The sequence below is a fragment of the Aquila chrysaetos genome, chromosome 8, assembly GCF_900496995.4.
Source record: "Aquila chrysaetos chrysaetos chromosome 8, bAquChr1.4, whole genome shotgun sequence".
NCBI lineage: Eukaryota > Metazoa > Chordata > Aves > Accipitriformes > Accipitridae > Aquila > Aquila chrysaetos.
The window spans coordinates 2,733,292-2,749,308 of record NC_044011.1 but is presented as its reverse complement, the minus strand read 5'-3'; the positions used below and the strand labels follow the sequence as shown (position 1 = coordinate 2,749,308).

The window sequence follows — 16,017 nt, the reverse complement described above, 5'->3', positions numbered from 1 at the left end:
TACAACTTTGTGATAGAACTTTATGAGTGGCTGGGTTCTGGGATTGGCCAGAGCCGGTCATGTGGACTGCTAACCGTGAACATGAACTTTTTATTATTTCCCATGTGGTTATATTGCACCATTCTTCTGTCCGCTGCACCTTGGGTCGGATCAGTGTCCTCTATAGGGCTCTCGCCTCTTTACATTTTTTTACTTTTGTGTATAAGCTCGATAGGGCTAAAAGAGGGGAGAGGGGAGGGGGGGACGCCTATACACACATCCACACGCACACATAGACACCCACCTCCGCACACACACATAGGAAAAGAGTTATATGCTCTTTTTTTTTTATTATTAATTTTTTTTAATTCCTCTGTTAATTTGCCTGCTGATTTGGAATCTCAGTAGTAATGGAGGGGCAGAGGAGATTCTGGACCGAGTGGAGGCTATCATTTTTCAAAGAGGGAAGTTACTCCATTTTCTATGCAAATGACAGAAATGCAAGAAGCTCTCACAAGTCAGAGAGGCAATCGACGGCTATCAGGTTGGGACAATATTTGTCAGCTAACAGATAAGCAAACGCTGTCTCTCCCTCCCTATATATTTTACTTATACCACAGAAATGGACGTCAAAAGGTAAGGGAATAATATCTGTTTCTCTTCATTTAATTTTTTCTTTGAGAAAATGCATTTGTCAAGCTGCCTTTTCTATTCCATTCCCCATCTCCCTCTCCCCTGTACCCGGGGGTGGGGGAAATAGAAAGAAAAGGGTGGGGTGATGAAGAAGGGAGGCACTGGAAGAAATCAGGGGTGTTGGAAATCTGTTTAAGTGAGAATTTCCCCCAAAAAGTGTAGCGTAAAGGTGAGAAAAAGAGAGAAAGGGAGAGAGAAAGAAGAACGGAAAGAAGGTAGAGAAAGAAATTGAAAGAAGGAAAGAAAGAAATCGAGGAAGAAAATAGACAAAATATAAGAAAGAGAGTGAGAAAGAAACAGGGAAGAAAATAAGAAAGAGAAAGAGAAATAACATAACGGAATAAGAAGGAAAAACAAAGCCTGTGAGGTCACCTGGAGATAGTAGACTTGGAATGAAGGATTTTGCAGTAGCTCGGTGACGGAGGCTTTTAGATACTGCCTTTAAAAAAATACCAACCCCTTTGTGGGTAGTTGTCGTGTTTTATTTTTTTTTCCCCCTCGCAGAATCTCTTGCCAGTTTGTCTGTCTTGAGGCGAGCCCAGTAATTTGGCGAAGTTTGTGTGGAAGCCAGTTGGGTTTTGCGTTGCTCTCCAGGGTCATTATTATGTGGGTGGTTTCTTCGGAGAGGGCAGTTCGCGGCAGTCCTCGGAAGTAAGGTTCTGGAAATCAGTTTAAAAAAAAAAGGGGGGGGGAACAAAAAAAGAAAAGAGAGGGAAAAAAAAAAGATAATAAGAATGAAGCCAAACCAGAGCGCAGAGCTCTCATTGTATTTTTTTTTTCCCCCTCCTGAAACTCCCAAATGAAGCTGACGTTGCGATGCAATAAACCTCCTTGTATTTAATTGCGTTCTGCAGTGTTAACGGGGCTTTACGGCTTTCCCGACCGGAATACCGGCTTGGGTTTCAGCCCCACGGTGTGTCGGTGCTTTTCCACACCGGGTTATGTGCAATTCTTCCTCTCCTTTCCCTGTCTGATACCCTAACGCTTGCCTTCGGGTTTAGGAAAATATTTATCCGGAGATGCCCGTCATTTTAAATGTGGTTTTTTCAAGATTTCAAGGGGGTGAGGTGGGGTGTTTGAAATATAGTACTAATTGCTACTGTTACGAGGTGTTTTTTAAATAAGATAATGTAAGAGTCTGTGTATGTGAAGCGAGATTGAGTAAGAAGAGATTCATTACTTAAGCATAAACCATTTTATGACGTGACGATTTATCTCACCTAAACTGACTGTGCCTGAATATTGTGTGGACAAGAGTAAATGATCGCAAGCCGTGGAAATAATAAACAGAAAGTCATTTTAGAAAGCTATTTCTTCCTGAACCTGTTACATTTTTCATAAATCACGGGGAAAGAAAAAATTAATGCCGGTTCAAACGCCTGTTCTCCCTTTTCCCTAAGTGTCTCCGCGCTCGCATTTTTTTTTTTTTCTCTTGGTAAGAAAAAAAAATTATTAAAAAATTAATTTAATTTAGAAACCTTGCTCCAAAACGCCTTTCTGCCGATTCCACATCCTGCGTAGGCAACCACTTGTGGAAACCACGCACCTCGGTGCGGGTTAGCTCTTTTTTAACCATTTCAGCCCGGTCCGGCGTGCGATGCCCGAGAAAACCTCCGTGCACCCCCGGTGTGTGTATTAGCGGGGGGGGGGGGGGGGAGCGCGGCACGGTCCGCCCTTCTCCCGGCTGGACTCCCTTCCTGGCATCCTTCCCTGCTTGTTTATTTAAGAAAATAAAATAAAACGGCGTAAAGCCAGGGTAAGCCCCCCGCCGCGCCGGTTCTCCCCCCCCCCGGTGCCGCCGCCGCCGCGCTGCGGGACTCGCCCATTCCCCGCCGTCTGCTGCCATCTACCGTCAGCGACGGCGGCCGGCGGCTCCCGGGGGGCTCCCCGCAGCCGGTGTCCCCCTCTGGGGGGGGGGATACACACAACGTGCGGGGTGGGGGGGGACACGGACACCCTGCCCCGGCTGCTCTTCTCCTCTTCCAGGCCGGGCGACGGTGCCCGGGACTGCAGCCTCCCACCCCCCCCCCCCTGCTCCCACCCCCGGCCCCGCTCTCGGGTGGGCTTCAGCCTTCAGGCCTGGTGCCCTGCTGTGAATGGCAAAGGGTAGATGTGGTTTTTAGCTGTATGTATAGCCTTAAAGTGTCTGGGTAGATGTATAGAGGATGCATTTGCACATACGTGTGCACCCATATGGGAGCCAGGGCCATCCTGGATGCTCGTGGTGATCTATACATCCCCCCCACAAGCTATACTGGTCCAACTGCTCGGTGCCACGCGTGTCCAAATCTATACATGCATCCGCATCTAAAAAACTCACATCTATCTCTGTGCACACCCAGGGAAGATGAGAGGTAGCCGGTCGGTTGCTGAGCGCGAACACAAGCGGAGGTGTTGTAAAATGCAATAATGACGTACGAGGCGAAGGGGATTTCAGCTCATCATAAAAGGCAGAGGGGCTTTTATTTATTTATTGCTTCGAGTGGTCATTTCGGTGGGGTCTGGAAAAGATATGTCAAGTCGTGTACACAGAATGGAGGGGGTTGCTGGGGAAGGAGCAGGGAGTAAAGGCAGACGACGAATCACTTTTAAGTTACTGTAGGCTTTGAAAGGACAATGCGTGTCTGTTATTTTAAAAGGTTTCGCTCTCTCCCTCCCTCCCTCTCGCTTTCTCCCTCTCGTTTTCTCCTTCTACCACACAGTTTCCTGGCAACTGTTTACGTCTAGACTAGGGACATTTTCTCGAAGAAAGTGAGATGCCCAGGGACTATGTTAAAAAAAAAGGGGGGGGGGGGGGAGAGGAGGGGGGAAAAGTTTCTGTCTTTTGACCAGCAACAGCCGTGATTAACTTGTTCCATGCTGTAATTCCCAACACCCCCCAGCATTCGCTTTCCGCATTACATGATCCGTCTCGCCTTTGCCTCTCCTTTTCCCTGCTTTCCCAATATTATTTGACCAGCAGCCCCCCTTTCCCCTTCCCAGGGCTTGCTTTCGCGGAAATACTTGGTTCTGGATGCATTTTGACCCCCCCAATGTCCCTCTCCCCCTCTGCCCTCCCCTCCTCCCCCCTCCCCCCCCCCTTTTTTTTTGTTAATAATTAGCCGCACTCTTTAATGGAACAATGGTAGATTATTATTGCTTCTTTTCAAAGATCCCATTAACAAGGTTATTATGCACTGCACGGGAAGTCAGGTAAATTAAACTTAAATTGCTGGAAATTAAGTTTCAGGCGGTTATGCGCGGGGAGAGCGGGTATTTTTTTACACCTTCGGGGTCATTGTTTTAAATACTCCAAGCCTGGAGCTCTACATGGCTCTGTCGGGGTTTTTTTTCCGATGTGATTTTGGATGTGCATGAGCATTACAGGGGAGGCTTCTCTGCTGCCAATGGCTTTCTATGTCTGGCTCCAGGAACAAGGGGTTTTTTCAAGTGTTTTCGTGGTGTTGGCTTGACTTTATGGCTGCAATAAGTCCCTCGGTAGGGAAACCCCCGCTGTGTTCTCACTTCAGAAGGATCGGGAATTCCAGCTCCACATGAAAAAAAAAGAGAGTTTCATTTTTTATTGGAACCAACTGCACTGAACTTTCTACCAAGTTCTTAGCGGGTTTAGCTTTCGCACAAGCAAGGCTCTGTTCTGTTTGCATTTCGAAATATTTGGGTGTTGTTTTAATCCCCTCATCTATCTGCCTGGCTCTGCTTGGTGGGGTTGGCATTTGCTGGCCAGAAAAGCAAAGCGACAGAAAGTGGGACCTTCCTGGGCAGAGAGCTGGGATTGTACATACTGTAAATACTTCTCTTTATCTGTATTTATACCCTGCCAGCTGAGTGATGTCTGTCAGGAGGGGAAAGCCGGCTTCCCAGCGCAGTGAAATGTGTTATACCACCTTCTGGTGTCTCTCGCAACTTCCCTGCTTTATTGCTCCTTCTTAGCAAACCCTGCGCCTGGTTTTGAGGCGAAGAGGCCAAAGATGGAATAAAGATGTGCCCGTCGGTGCCCTCAAAGACGGGTCTAACTTAAGGGCTACTGTGTAAGCTCGCTTCTGCAACCGTTATTGCTGTGTGTCTCTGTCCCTCCCGGCTGGGCTGGCGCTTAGAGGCGTCCAAAGAAAATATATTCGCAAAATCGCTCTCGGATTTACCTTCGGACTTTAGCGGGGAAGGCAGGAGAGCGCCTGTTAAACAGCTACACTAATAACCCAACGTTGTAAATTTTTTTTTTTTTTATTTAATTTTTTTTTTAAGCTGTTGAACTGGGAATAGAAACCACCTCTGTGCTAAACGTTCAGTTCTCTGAGATTTAGTGCGGTTTAAGACCTCTGCTCGTATTTACATGTATTATAGGTGGCAAATCAATTAGACCGCGGGCCTGACCCTCCGGAAGGTGAAAACTATGACAGGCGCTGGGGTTTTGTCACATTGGGAACCAAGTTGTCTTCTGTTCTTCTTCTCCCCCAAATAGCCATCCATAGGGTCATCCTTCGTCTAAGAGGCAAGACGTATTATTTTTTATCTATAGCGCGTCTAAGATGTCAGCAATAAGCAATTAGCAAGCGGCCAGCTTCAATTAGTGCATTTTAATTTTCTTTCAAAATGTCGTCTGTCAAACTACGTTAAAAGCCTGTTTCAGCCACAAAGGTACTAGGATGAGCAGTATTTTATTACGGGAAAACTTGGGGTGAGGGGGATTTTTTTCCAAACTATTTCGAGGGATTTATTTGCAGAGCAATCACGGGAAGTGAGAGAAAATATTGGATCAAACATTTTCAGCAGATGTACTCACGCATTGAATTATCAGGATATCCCATTTCTTAGCCCAAAATTTGCATGCGGAGCTGATCATGCCAGATAATCGCTGGTTTTGCAGAGCAACAAATATTGCGTAACTCTCTAATCAAATGTATGAGCTGTTCGGCTCCTGCAAAGCAGTAAACTTCAGGCTCTCATCTTTTTTTTTTTTTTTTTTCTTCTCTAGTCATCGTTCCCTTTCAATCTCACTTTTTTTTTTTTTTCTTGCATACCAATAAAGCAGATCTACGTAAGTTTGGGTCCATTCCATACACAAAGGGAAACTCTGCAAGAACAAATATAAGAGATATCAGTCAGAGAGGGGGTGGAGGATGAAAACTACTTCCTTTGCATGTTATTTCCTTGAATTATAAGGATTACGTTTCAGTCGAAATGTTCATTGCAGCCGTGGCATGAAACAATCTTGGCTTTGCTGCGGTAAACATGAGGTTTAAAATAAATTAGCTCGTAATAAGATATCAGTTTCGTAGATACTTAGAGCTCCGTCAGAGAGCGCCGCATTGGCAGCTCTACAGACACCATGTAATATATGTAATTCTAGATTTGTAGCACACACATTCACAGATTCAAGTACAGGGGAGTGTGTATTATAAGGCGTGTCATTTCATTGCATATAAGACCCGACAGACAGATGGCTACAAATTCGGACAAGAAACAAATCCTTGATAAAATGCGAATGATCGGGGGACAGTCCTGGGTTTAATTTAGTTGCTGGGGGGTTTTTGTGTGTGTGTGGTTTTTTTTCTGTTCCCTGTGAGATGGCTCTGATTTTCCCATTTGAAAAAAGGGAAGGCTGCGGTCAGAGATCCAACTCTACCCTGAGCAAACAGGGATCTGAAGGGGGGATGCACCAGGTAGAGCAGAACACGGTTCTGGCAAAACCGAGAGAAGCAAACCCCAGAGCAAAGTGCAGCTTTTAGGGTGACCGGGAATTGCTCGAGACTTTCGGAATTATTCCTTCCAGCCTTTTAACTTTGCAAAAATAGATATTTTGCAGTGCGGACGGGCTCTAAGGGGGGGATGCAAACCCGCGGGGTCTCTGCGCACCTCCAAGGCAGCAGCCCCATCACACCGCCAGCTTTCCCCTCGTTCAAAAAAAATCCATCTCGATCGGTAACAATCAATAAACTCAGCTTCTGACCGTAACCCAAGGCTTCCTTTTAGCCATAAAAGGTCGGGCATAGATTTGGTATTAACAAAAAAACGCAAGAGGGCACAATGCGGTACCGGACTCCGGAGGAGATCGGGATTTAGCAAGGGATAAAGGAAAGACTTCGATTTTCCATTTATCTCCCGAATGCGGAGCTTTTGCAGAAAAAGAAAGGAAAAAGGTGCAATATATGAAAAGCGAAGGTTTGGTTCAAGCGAGCGCAGCTTTCCCGAACCGGGAGTGCTAATCTATGGTAATTAGACAAACGTGAAGCGAAATAAGTTATCAAACCCGATTTCTTCTCCTATAGCAAATCTAAGTTAATCAACCCGGCGGGATCTCCTCCTTGCAAAGTTCACACACACACACACACACACACACAAACTTTTTTTGCCTTTTTTTTTTTTTTTTTTTTTGGTTTGGTTTCTTTAACTGTAGCAAAGTACCCAGCCATTTCAGGACGATTTGCAAACACTAGGGGTTAAAGTTTTCCGAATGCGAACAATTAACTTTTTTCCCTCGCTTACAGCGGGTATTTGTATACGTTATATGCGTGTAAATATATATAGGCGCGCACACCGCCATCCGTGCAGACGGGCTCTCGCACACCCCCGCGCTGAGCTCCGGGGGAGGGGAAGGGGGGGGACGGGGACGACACACGTTTATTTATTTATGAAGCTCCGTAGCGCGCCGGGAATGTTTCTTTCGGCAGATATTATATATTTGGTTAAGGGGGTGCATTTCTGTTGTTTAAAAGGGAGGGAAAAGGGGGTGGATGGTTTGTTCTTGGGGTCCCTGGTGCAATCTCAGCTCCTCATGGGTGCTATTTTGCAACCTCAGGCGCCTGCTATTGGTCAGCCCATGATCAGATGGTTGTATTTCCTTGTGTCCCTCGCTGGCACCACGCCATCTCCCTTCAGCTAAAACCCAATCTCCGATATACTACTAATAGCTAAACCACTTGGACTATAAAACACAACAAATCATAAAGCCGGGAAAGGACGGCAGGCTCCTTCCAATGAGTTCTTATTTTGTCAACTCGACCTTCCCGGTGAGTCTGGCGGCGGGGCAGGAGCCCTTCCTGGGACAGATCCCGCTATATCCCTCGGGCTATGCGGATCCTTTGAGGCACTACCCCACCACCTATGGAGCCACGGGCGTCCAGGAGAAGGGCTATACCTCCTCTCCTTACTACCAGCAAAGCAACGGAGCCTACAGCCGCAGCTCCGCCTGTGACTATGGGGCCGGCGGGTTTTTCAGGGAGAAGGACCCTGCGTGTGCCCCCCCCCAACCTGGACGAGGTGCCCTTCGCCCCCGAGCCGCGCAAGTCGGACTGCGCGCAGAGCAAAACTGTGTTCGGAGAGAGCGAGGAGCAAAAGTGTTCCGCCCCGGTTTACCCCTGGATGCAGCGGATGAACTCTTGCAATAGTGAGTTTACTCTTTTACAGAAATAAATACATCAATCTCCTCCCCCCCTTTCTTATTTGTTACCGCCAGAGAGAGAGAGAGCGAGCGAGCGAGGGAAGCAGGAATAAGGTTCACTTTAGAGCCCAAACTTCCAGCGGGGAAGTTAGGCGACACGAGAGGCTCCAACTTGCTCCTGACACGCACCAAAACTTCACGCCGCTGAAGTCTTTTCTCCCAGCACACCCCCCCGGCTAAAAAGTTTGCCCCGTATTTAAACCCCCGTACAGTATTTCTCCATTTCCCTCCCTTCTTTTTTTTTTTTTTTCTTCCTCCCCTTGCACATTCCAGTTTGCGTGTCACTCAGCTACAACGATTTGTCTCTGTCTTTCCCCCACACGCACAGGGAGATATCTTTTCTAAATCAGATCTGGATGACTTTACACACGGACGGACCCACACCCCCACGCAGCTCCCTCTCTCGCTGGCTACCCGATCTGGAGTTAAATAATATAAAAGTGTTTAAATATTTGAAAGGAGAGGGCTACATTTTTAATGAAACTCGCACATAATGAAAAGTCTGCCTGGGGAGAATTTTTTTCCCCCCGGTGATATATGACTTCTTTAAGTGCTGTTTCCTCAATCAGAAAAAAAAAAAAGGGGGGGGGGGGAGAAAAATAATAGAGGCTCACCACCCTCCTTCCCATGTTTAGATGCATTTGTTGCCTTTTAAGTTCCAAATTGATGTCCATTAGCGCAGGGACATAAAGTGTTGTGTCCTCTTTAATGTAGAGTTTGGGCAGATCGATTCACTTCATTATTGCTTAAATGCTCAGATCTATTACAGTTGCCGGTAGGGTGGAAAATAGCGAGGGCGGGCGAGGGGGGGGGAGAACACCTTGCTATTTTTCATCCCGGAATAAGATAGATCTTGCCCTGTCTCCCCAGCCCTGCCTGCAGTCTGGCAACTTCAGCATTAACCCTTCTAGCCGGCTGCCTGCAGCGCGGCTGCGGATCCTCCGCGGGTGCGGGCCCGGCCAGGGAGCCTCCCTGCGCGCACGGAGGGGCTCACGGCCACGGGCTTCATTTTGGGGTTGGCCAAAGCCTTCGGAGGGCAGGGGAGCGGGCAGACACCCCTCCGCACCCAGCCGCGGTGCGGGGCGTAGCATCCCCGCGGATTATCCGGCATCTCCGCGGCTCCACTAAACCTCGGGGCTTTCCCTTCTTTTTCCTTTCTTCTTTTTTTTTTTTCCCTTCTCCCCCCCTTCTTTTTTTTTCCCCCCTTTTTGTTTCCTTTTTGTTTCCTTTTTTTTTTTTTTTTTTTTTTTTTTTTTTTTTTGCGGGTGTCACAGGTTCCTCCTTCGGGCCCAGCGGCCGCCGAGGCCGCCAGACCTACACCCGCTATCAGACGCTGGAGCTGGAGAAGGAATTTCACTTCAACCGCTACCTGACCCGGCGCCGGCGGATCGAGATCGCCCATTCCCTCTGCCTGACGGAGCGGCAGATCAAAATCTGGTTCCAGAACCGCAGGATGAAGTGGAAAAAAGAGAATAAATTGCTCAACTCCTCGCAACTGAGCGCGGAGGAGGAGGAGGAGAAAACGGCGGAGTGAAAGTATTATTTAAAACACACACAAAAAAAAAAAAAGAAAAATAGAGAGGGAGTGAGTGAGTGTGTGTGAGAGCTGAGAGGATGAGGGGGGTGTGGGCTGGCTGCGAGGACAGGGAAAACCTGCACATTGGTGGGACAAGCCCTCTGCAGCAGCGGCAACAGCTAGAAAGTTTGGGCCACCAATGCCATGGACTCGTGTTCCCAGTGATCTGTCGTGTCCAGGAAAAAAAAAAAAAAAATCAGGCTTCTAGTTGCGTTTTTTAAATTTTTTTTTTCCCTTCCTAGACCTCCCTCCCTTCCCACTCCACCCCCCGAGGTAAAGTAATAATAATAAAAAAGTAAAGAGATAGAGAGAGAAGGGGGAAAAGAAAGGGAAAGAGAAAAGACAAAAAAAAAAAAAAAAAAGGACTCCTACCCGTGTTTCTACCCTTGGTGTCACTGTTAGTAATCTGCTAACTCTTGTATTTAATGGAAGTGCTGCAATATATGTCATTTGGGGTGTTTATTGTCTTAATTTTGTAAAAATGTTTCATGCACGGTTGACATAGGGTTGTTTTTTTTTCATTTTTCTTATTTTTTTTTTCTCCTTTGGTAAATTAATCAAGCCCTGGGGTCTTTGTAATTAGTTTTTTGGGTTTGTTTTTTGTTTTGTTTTGTTTTTTTTAAAAAAAGGAAAATCTACTGAAAGAACGAGTACTACCTAAAAGGATGCAAAAGCAACAACAGCAAAAGTTATATTTTATTAATTTTTGTACGTGTTGTGTTTGAAGTTTGTCTTAGGTATGAACATGGAATTCTCTAATAAAAACAAAGTCTTCGATCTCACGCACACCACCCTGTCATTATTATTATTATTATTGTTATTATTATTATTATCTTTCCCTTTTCCAGGGGAACTTGCCATTCTTAAGGAGCAGAGAGTTGTAAAGAAAGCCTTGCTTCTCTCTGTATGACAATGTCTTCTAATCTGCAAGGACAAGCAACTCCAAGCACACGGAAGTTACAGTGGAGAGATAAATCTGGTTTTCCCTCTTTTTGTCTAATCTTAAATGGAAGACCTTTCACCAATAGTATTTCCTCGCTGACATTCTGCTTTAGTATCGCTCTTTTTTATTGTTACAGTACAAAGAGTTATGACGAAACGCTCGCCATATACATAATAAATCAAGGAAACAGGCAAAAATATGCTCTCATTTATCTACCAAAGATACCTAACATTTGCCTAGCATCTTTCAAACATCTGGTCCCTTACTTCATCCCCCCAAATCAAAGTGAAGTGTATTGCAAAAAAGTCCAGATTTCAAGGGAATTTGCCCTGCGAAACGAGGAGCTTCTCAGCTCCAGGAATATTGCCTCCATTTAAGGGGGGGGAAGGGTGGAAAAAATCTAAACTAAGTCTACCGAGCTCTTTAGAAAGAGCAGATTTTTATTTTTACTCGCAAGCGTTTTCAATGGCTCCTTTTGAGAGGCTGACTTTGCTCGGGATGGGATGGGGAACGTTTCTGCTCCGTACCAAAGAGGAATCTCGTGCATGCAAATGGCAAACTTTTCCTGGGTTTGGGGAATTAAACGAAAGGAAGTGCTTTTTCTGCTGGGGCTTTAGGACTGGAAGCAAGCGACCAGCCCAACCTATTTCGGATACCGTTTTCTGCAGCTTCACTGGGGGAAAACGCGATGAAAGACTGTCTCCTATCCCCTTTCCCCACTACCCACAAGAAATACCTATGTATGAATGCATTCCCCCATGCCACAAGCTGGTTTAATGTCAGTCACTTTTAAAATCAATTCATGCAGAAGCTTCACAGCTGTAGGACATTTACTATTATTGCCACGCTTTTCATTGCCCGTAATTATTATAATTATATGTCACTTTCAATATGGCGCATAATTTCCAATGAGTTGCAGACAAGCATATGAAATTCCTAAACTGCCTTGGAAAAAAAAAAAAAAAAAAAAAAAAGAGAGAAAGAGAAAAGAGAAGAAGAAGAAGAAGAAGAAAAAAAAGGAAAGTAATGCTTAACAAAGCCCAGCTCTTTCACAACGTTTTTACCAATTTCAGAGTGCTTTTGCTCCCCAATATTCCTTGCAGGTTAGCAAATGGAGAGGAAAAACCACGTAGCACAATGCTGTGTTCAAAGAGGACGTGAACCGCTCAGGAACAAGAATATCCTAAAAGCAACGTTGTCAACCAGTTCCACCGGCTGGACTTTCCCTCCTTTTCCTTTATTCCCCCCCCCCCCCCCCCCTTTCTCCCCCGCCTCTCCCCTCCAGAATTAAGGTGCGACCGCATCGCTGGCTCCACGCTCAGCGTGCAAGAAACCTCGACTTTTCTGACAATAACCACGCGAAATAAACCCGAGCAGCCACGCTCCCCCCACCTCCTCCTCCTCCTCCTCCTAGCAGCTTCGCTTGGCCCCCCCCCTCCTTTCCCTCCACCCCCCCCCTTCAAATATTAAAAGAGAAGACTGCCCGGCCCTCCCAACGACCCGACACCTCATCCCTCGCTGCCTCTCAAACTTCCCGGGCGGTGTTACAAAGGAAGAAATTAAGAGTTTAATAAAGAAAAAGAGCTGGGCGAGAAGACACCCCCCCCGTCAACTTGCAACCTTTCCCCCCCCCTCCTGTTTCATCTCAACGTTGATTTTCAGGAAGGAAAAAGGAAAGAAAAGAAGGGAAGGGATGAGACCTTCGGGTCTCAGAGACCGGCGGGTCGGGTTTTTTTTTGGGGGGGGGGGGGGGTGCGGGGGGGGGGTCCCACCCCCCCGTGTGTCCGTGTGTGTGTCCCCCCCCCCGGGCGGGGTGCGTGCTCCCCGCGCGGCCGGTAGGTGGCGCACTCCGCCAAGGTGGGGGGCGAAGCGCGGGCGCCGGCGCGCGCGCCCGCGCGCGCGGGCGCGGGGGCGGCGGGGGGGGGGGGGGGGGGGGGGGAGAGAGGGGGGGGGCGGATTTGGGGCGCCGCGCGCCGACTTGGGCCTAAAACCGGCTCCGCGATCGTCATTATTTGTAACCATAGAGCATGAATTACCTCTTGAGGTCATCAGTGAGAATTTACGACTGGTCAACAAAAGCACGTGATTCCCAAACGCACCCCCCACCCTCCCCCCATATTTGGCCGCATACATAGCAAAAACGAAGTACAGTGCATCGCTATAATTCATTAATACATCATAAATCGTCAAGCACAGGGTTATAACGACCACGAGCCACAAATCAAGCCCTCCAAAATAACCCAAATGAGCTCTTACTTTGTAAACTCGTTCTCAGGGCGCTACCCAAATGGCCCCGACTATCAGTTACTAAATTATGGGACCAGCAGTTCCATGAACGGTTCTTACAGAGATTCAAGCACCATGCATTCCAGCTCTTATGGCTACAACTACAATGGGATGGACCTTAGCATCAACCGCTCAGCCTCCTCTAGTCACTTTGGGGCTGTGGGGGAGAGCTCCCGCGGTTTCCCTTCTCCAGCTCAGGAGAGCAGGTTTAGACAGGCGTCTAGCTGCTCCTTATCTTCTCCCGACTCCCTTCCCTGCTCCAACAGCGAGAGCCATGGAAGCAAACCCGCCCCGTCCCCCTCCGACCAAGCTACTTCTGCCAGCACCACCACCACAAATTTCACAGAACTAGACGAGACCAGCGCGTCCTCGGGAGCCGACGAGGGCACTCCAATAAGCAGCAGCATCCCCCGAGCGCAGGCAGAGCCCATCGCAACCTCCACGGCAGCGACAGAAGGGCAGGCACCTCAGATATTCCCTTGGATGAGGAAACTTCACATTAGCCATGGTACGGCTACTTCTTTTTTCCGTCCTTGTCGGTGTCGTTGGGGTTTGGGTTGGTTGTTGGTTTGGTTTGTTTTTTTTTTTTTTTTTTTCCGCACAGCCCTCTCTTTTTTTCCTCTCGTGTTTTTGCTTTGGTGGTGGGTTGTTTGGGGTTGTTTCCCCCCCCCCTCTTTTCCCTCCCCCACCCCCCCCCACTCCCTTTTTTTCTCTCCTTCCTTTTATTCCGTGGAGGCGCTTTGATCAGAAACGCAGCTATTTCTTGCTTTTGTATTTCTTGCTCTGAGCGCTGCTTTAAAGCTGCCTCTGGCGCCTGGAGGGGGGGGCGATTTTATTTTAGTTTCGCTATTCTTGCCGCGAAATGTGCGCTTATTTCAAGCTCTTAGCTCTATGTGGATGGTGGGAGAAGGTAATTTAAAATTTGAGGGAAGGGGGGGGGTTCCTTGGGGGGGGGGAGGAGAGAGGAAAGGAAAGAATTGACCATTAAAATGGCATTATATGCACAGATGGGTCTCTCAGTCCTTTCCTACTCTTATTTTGCTGGGTGCATTCTTGACAATCTGCTCTTGACAAAACCGAAATTGCGAGGAGATACACGGGGAATAGCGAGCCCCCCCCCCCCCCCCCCGCCCGCCCCGGTTTTCTCCTGGAGACAAGAAAGCAGCGTTAAACCTGATGCCCCTGCAAACAGACCCAGAAACACGCAGGCAGAGGCGAAAAAGGGAGATTTCAAGCCCTCGCTTCTCCATTTAAATTATGAATATTGAGTCGCGAATGTCGGTTCTGGAGGGGCCAAGGGTGGGGGGTTTTACACGTGTCTGGGGGTGTGCGAGAAAGAAGAGGGGGGGGCTGTTATTTGGGGAATAAGCAGCTTTCCTAGCTGCCCGAAGAAGGCGAATATTTTACCTCGGTTTAAAAAAAAAAAAAAATTTTAAAAAATAGCCTTAAGGATAACAAAAATCCTAGCAGAAAGCAAAATCCCAAACCCCGCTGTTGTCCGTGTTATTCAGACATGACTGGACCAGACGGTAAGAGGGCGAGGACAGCGTACACTCGCTACCAGACCCTGGAGTTGGAAAAGGAATTCCACTTCAATAGATATCTCACCCGCAGGAGGAGAATAGAGATCGCTCACGCTCTCTGCCTCTCCGAGCGCCAGATCAAAATCTGGTTCCAGAACAGGAGGATGAAATGGAAGAAGGATAATAAACTGAAAAGCATGAGCTTAGCCTCGGCGGGCAGCGCCTTTCAGCCATAGATTCTAGAGGAGGAATATCGAGGAAAGAAGAGGAGGCGAGAAAGAAATACGTAAATAAATAAATAAAGCGCCGCAGATCTTAGTTTCGGAGTACTGTACAGTGAGGCACCTTCTTTTCGGCATGTTGTTGATATTCTAAAACAACGCGTATGGTACCGTTATCCCAGGACTGAGTTCATGTCGTGTTCTGTTTGGGTTTGGTTTGGTTTGGGTTTTTTTTAATTTTTCTTAATTAAATTTTATTTCCAGATGCTCCTCATGCTCTTGTTGTTCTTATAAATGTATGTGTCCGTGCTCTCTTGATGCTTTCTGGAAAGCTAGCATGTTTTATGTGAGCCCTTTAAATGTTATAACTTATTTATAAATCGAGAACAGATACGATTGTTTGTTTATTTGTTGGCTTTTTTTTTTCCCCTTTCCTGAGTTTACTGCTTTTGGGTGAGTTCTTCTCTGCCCAAGCTAAAATCGGGGGTTCCTGCACTACAGTCGCAGAAAAAAAAAATCTAAAAAACCAAACAAAAATGTAAAAAAAACTAAAAAAGGAAAAAAAATAAAAAGCTCTTGTATCTTTCTGTCTTAAAATTGTCCAGTCTGTGTTTTAGTTCAAACTTCAGGCCAGGATTTCTAGTCCCAGGCTAATTCCGAGACGTACTCTTAGACGTGGGTAAACTTCACTATTAAAAAAAATGTATAAAATCGGACCAACAATAGAGTGCTCTAATGTTTGTAAATACTAGAAATATTTCTGATGTGACTAATAAACGGTTTGTAGTGGGCAGAGTGAATGCAATGTTATGTGTAAAAATGGCATCTGTCATGTCTAGCTGCCTGTTAGTACTTTGCCAATAAGCTTTTTGTATTTGTTTGTAGCTTTACTTGAAGTCAAATAAACGTTTCTCCTATTCACAAAGCCTCCCAGTTGCACTTTATACACAACCTCTGAGACTTGCAGCCCATGCTAAAGCCGGAGAGATGCCTGGCATGGAGCTGAGCCTGTGCTAGGAGCTCTCAGCAAGAGCTGCAGCCTCTCCTGGGCAGCTCCTTGCGAGCTCCGAAACACCAAATATTCACATCAAATCCCCTTCAGGCACCGCACGGGAATAAAACGCAACCCTCCACACTGCCCTCCAAACCGCCGTCTCCCCCAAAACAACACCGACCCCCCCCCACCCCCCTACCCCCCCTCAGCGTATCAGACAAACTGGTTTCAAGTACTTCAAGTTGCAATAACACGGTATAAACGCTTCCCCGGCAGTTTTACGTGCATTTCAGGATTTGTCAGACACAGATATACACACGCACACGCACATTTTAAAAGCGAGAGGTATTTATATCCACATATA

General features: G+C 47.0%; 2 protein-coding genes and 1 long non-coding RNA gene across 5 annotated transcripts in view; 2 read left to right on the top strand and 1 right to left on the bottom strand.

Annotated features, from left to right (window-relative positions):
* Positions 1-420: 420 nt before the first annotated feature.
* HOXB6 (homeobox B6) lies at positions 421-9,687 on the top strand. Its single transcript, XM_030022913.2, is given in 4 exon segments — positions 421-615; positions 7,469-7,921; positions 7,923-8,056; positions 9,385-9,687. Coding segments are annotated over 3 exon segments (669 nt in total). The 5' UTR covers positions 421-615; positions 7,469-7,646; the 3' UTR covers positions 9,645-9,687.
* The window catches only part of LOC121233485, a 16,018-nt gene continuing 532 nt past the window's right edge, over positions 532-16,017 (bottom strand). The window contains exons 2-3 of one of the 2 annotated variants that reach the window (XR_005933013.1): positions 5,453-5,743; positions 532-1,331 (exon numbers count right to left, since the gene is read on the bottom strand). This is a non-coding gene — a long non-coding RNA (uncharacterized LOC121233485). Of the gene's footprint in view, positions 1,332-3,903; positions 4,200-5,452; positions 5,744-16,017 lie in introns of those variants that run through there. The other variant, XR_005933014.1, reaches the window with a different exon arrangement.
* HOXB5 (homeobox B5) lies at positions 12,736-15,787 on the top strand. 2 transcript variants are annotated; one of them, XM_030022909.2, is made up of 2 exons: positions 12,736-13,423; positions 14,427-15,787. In XM_030022909.2, the coding sequence occupies exons 1-2, from the start codon at positions 12,874-12,876 to the stop codon at positions 14,672-14,674; spliced, it is 798 nt and encodes a 265-aa protein (XP_029878769.1). In that variant the 5' UTR covers positions 12,736-12,873; the 3' UTR covers positions 14,675-15,787. The 2 variants fall into 2 exon arrangements, with proteins under 2 accessions (XP_029878769.1, XP_029878770.1); XM_030022910.1 differs by lacking the exon at positions 12,736-13,423 and adding an exon at positions 13,668-13,825.

Excerpts from the sequence above, each read along its gene's own strand:
- HOXB5 (XM_030022909.2), top strand. The coding sequence starts at position 12,874 with ATGAGCTCTTACTTTGTAAACTCGTTCTCAGGGCGCTACCCAAATGGC. Across the intron at positions 13,424-14,426 it reads GAAACTTCACATTAGCCATG|ACATGACTGGACCAGACGGT; the intron begins GTACGGCTACTT and ends CGTGTTATTCAG.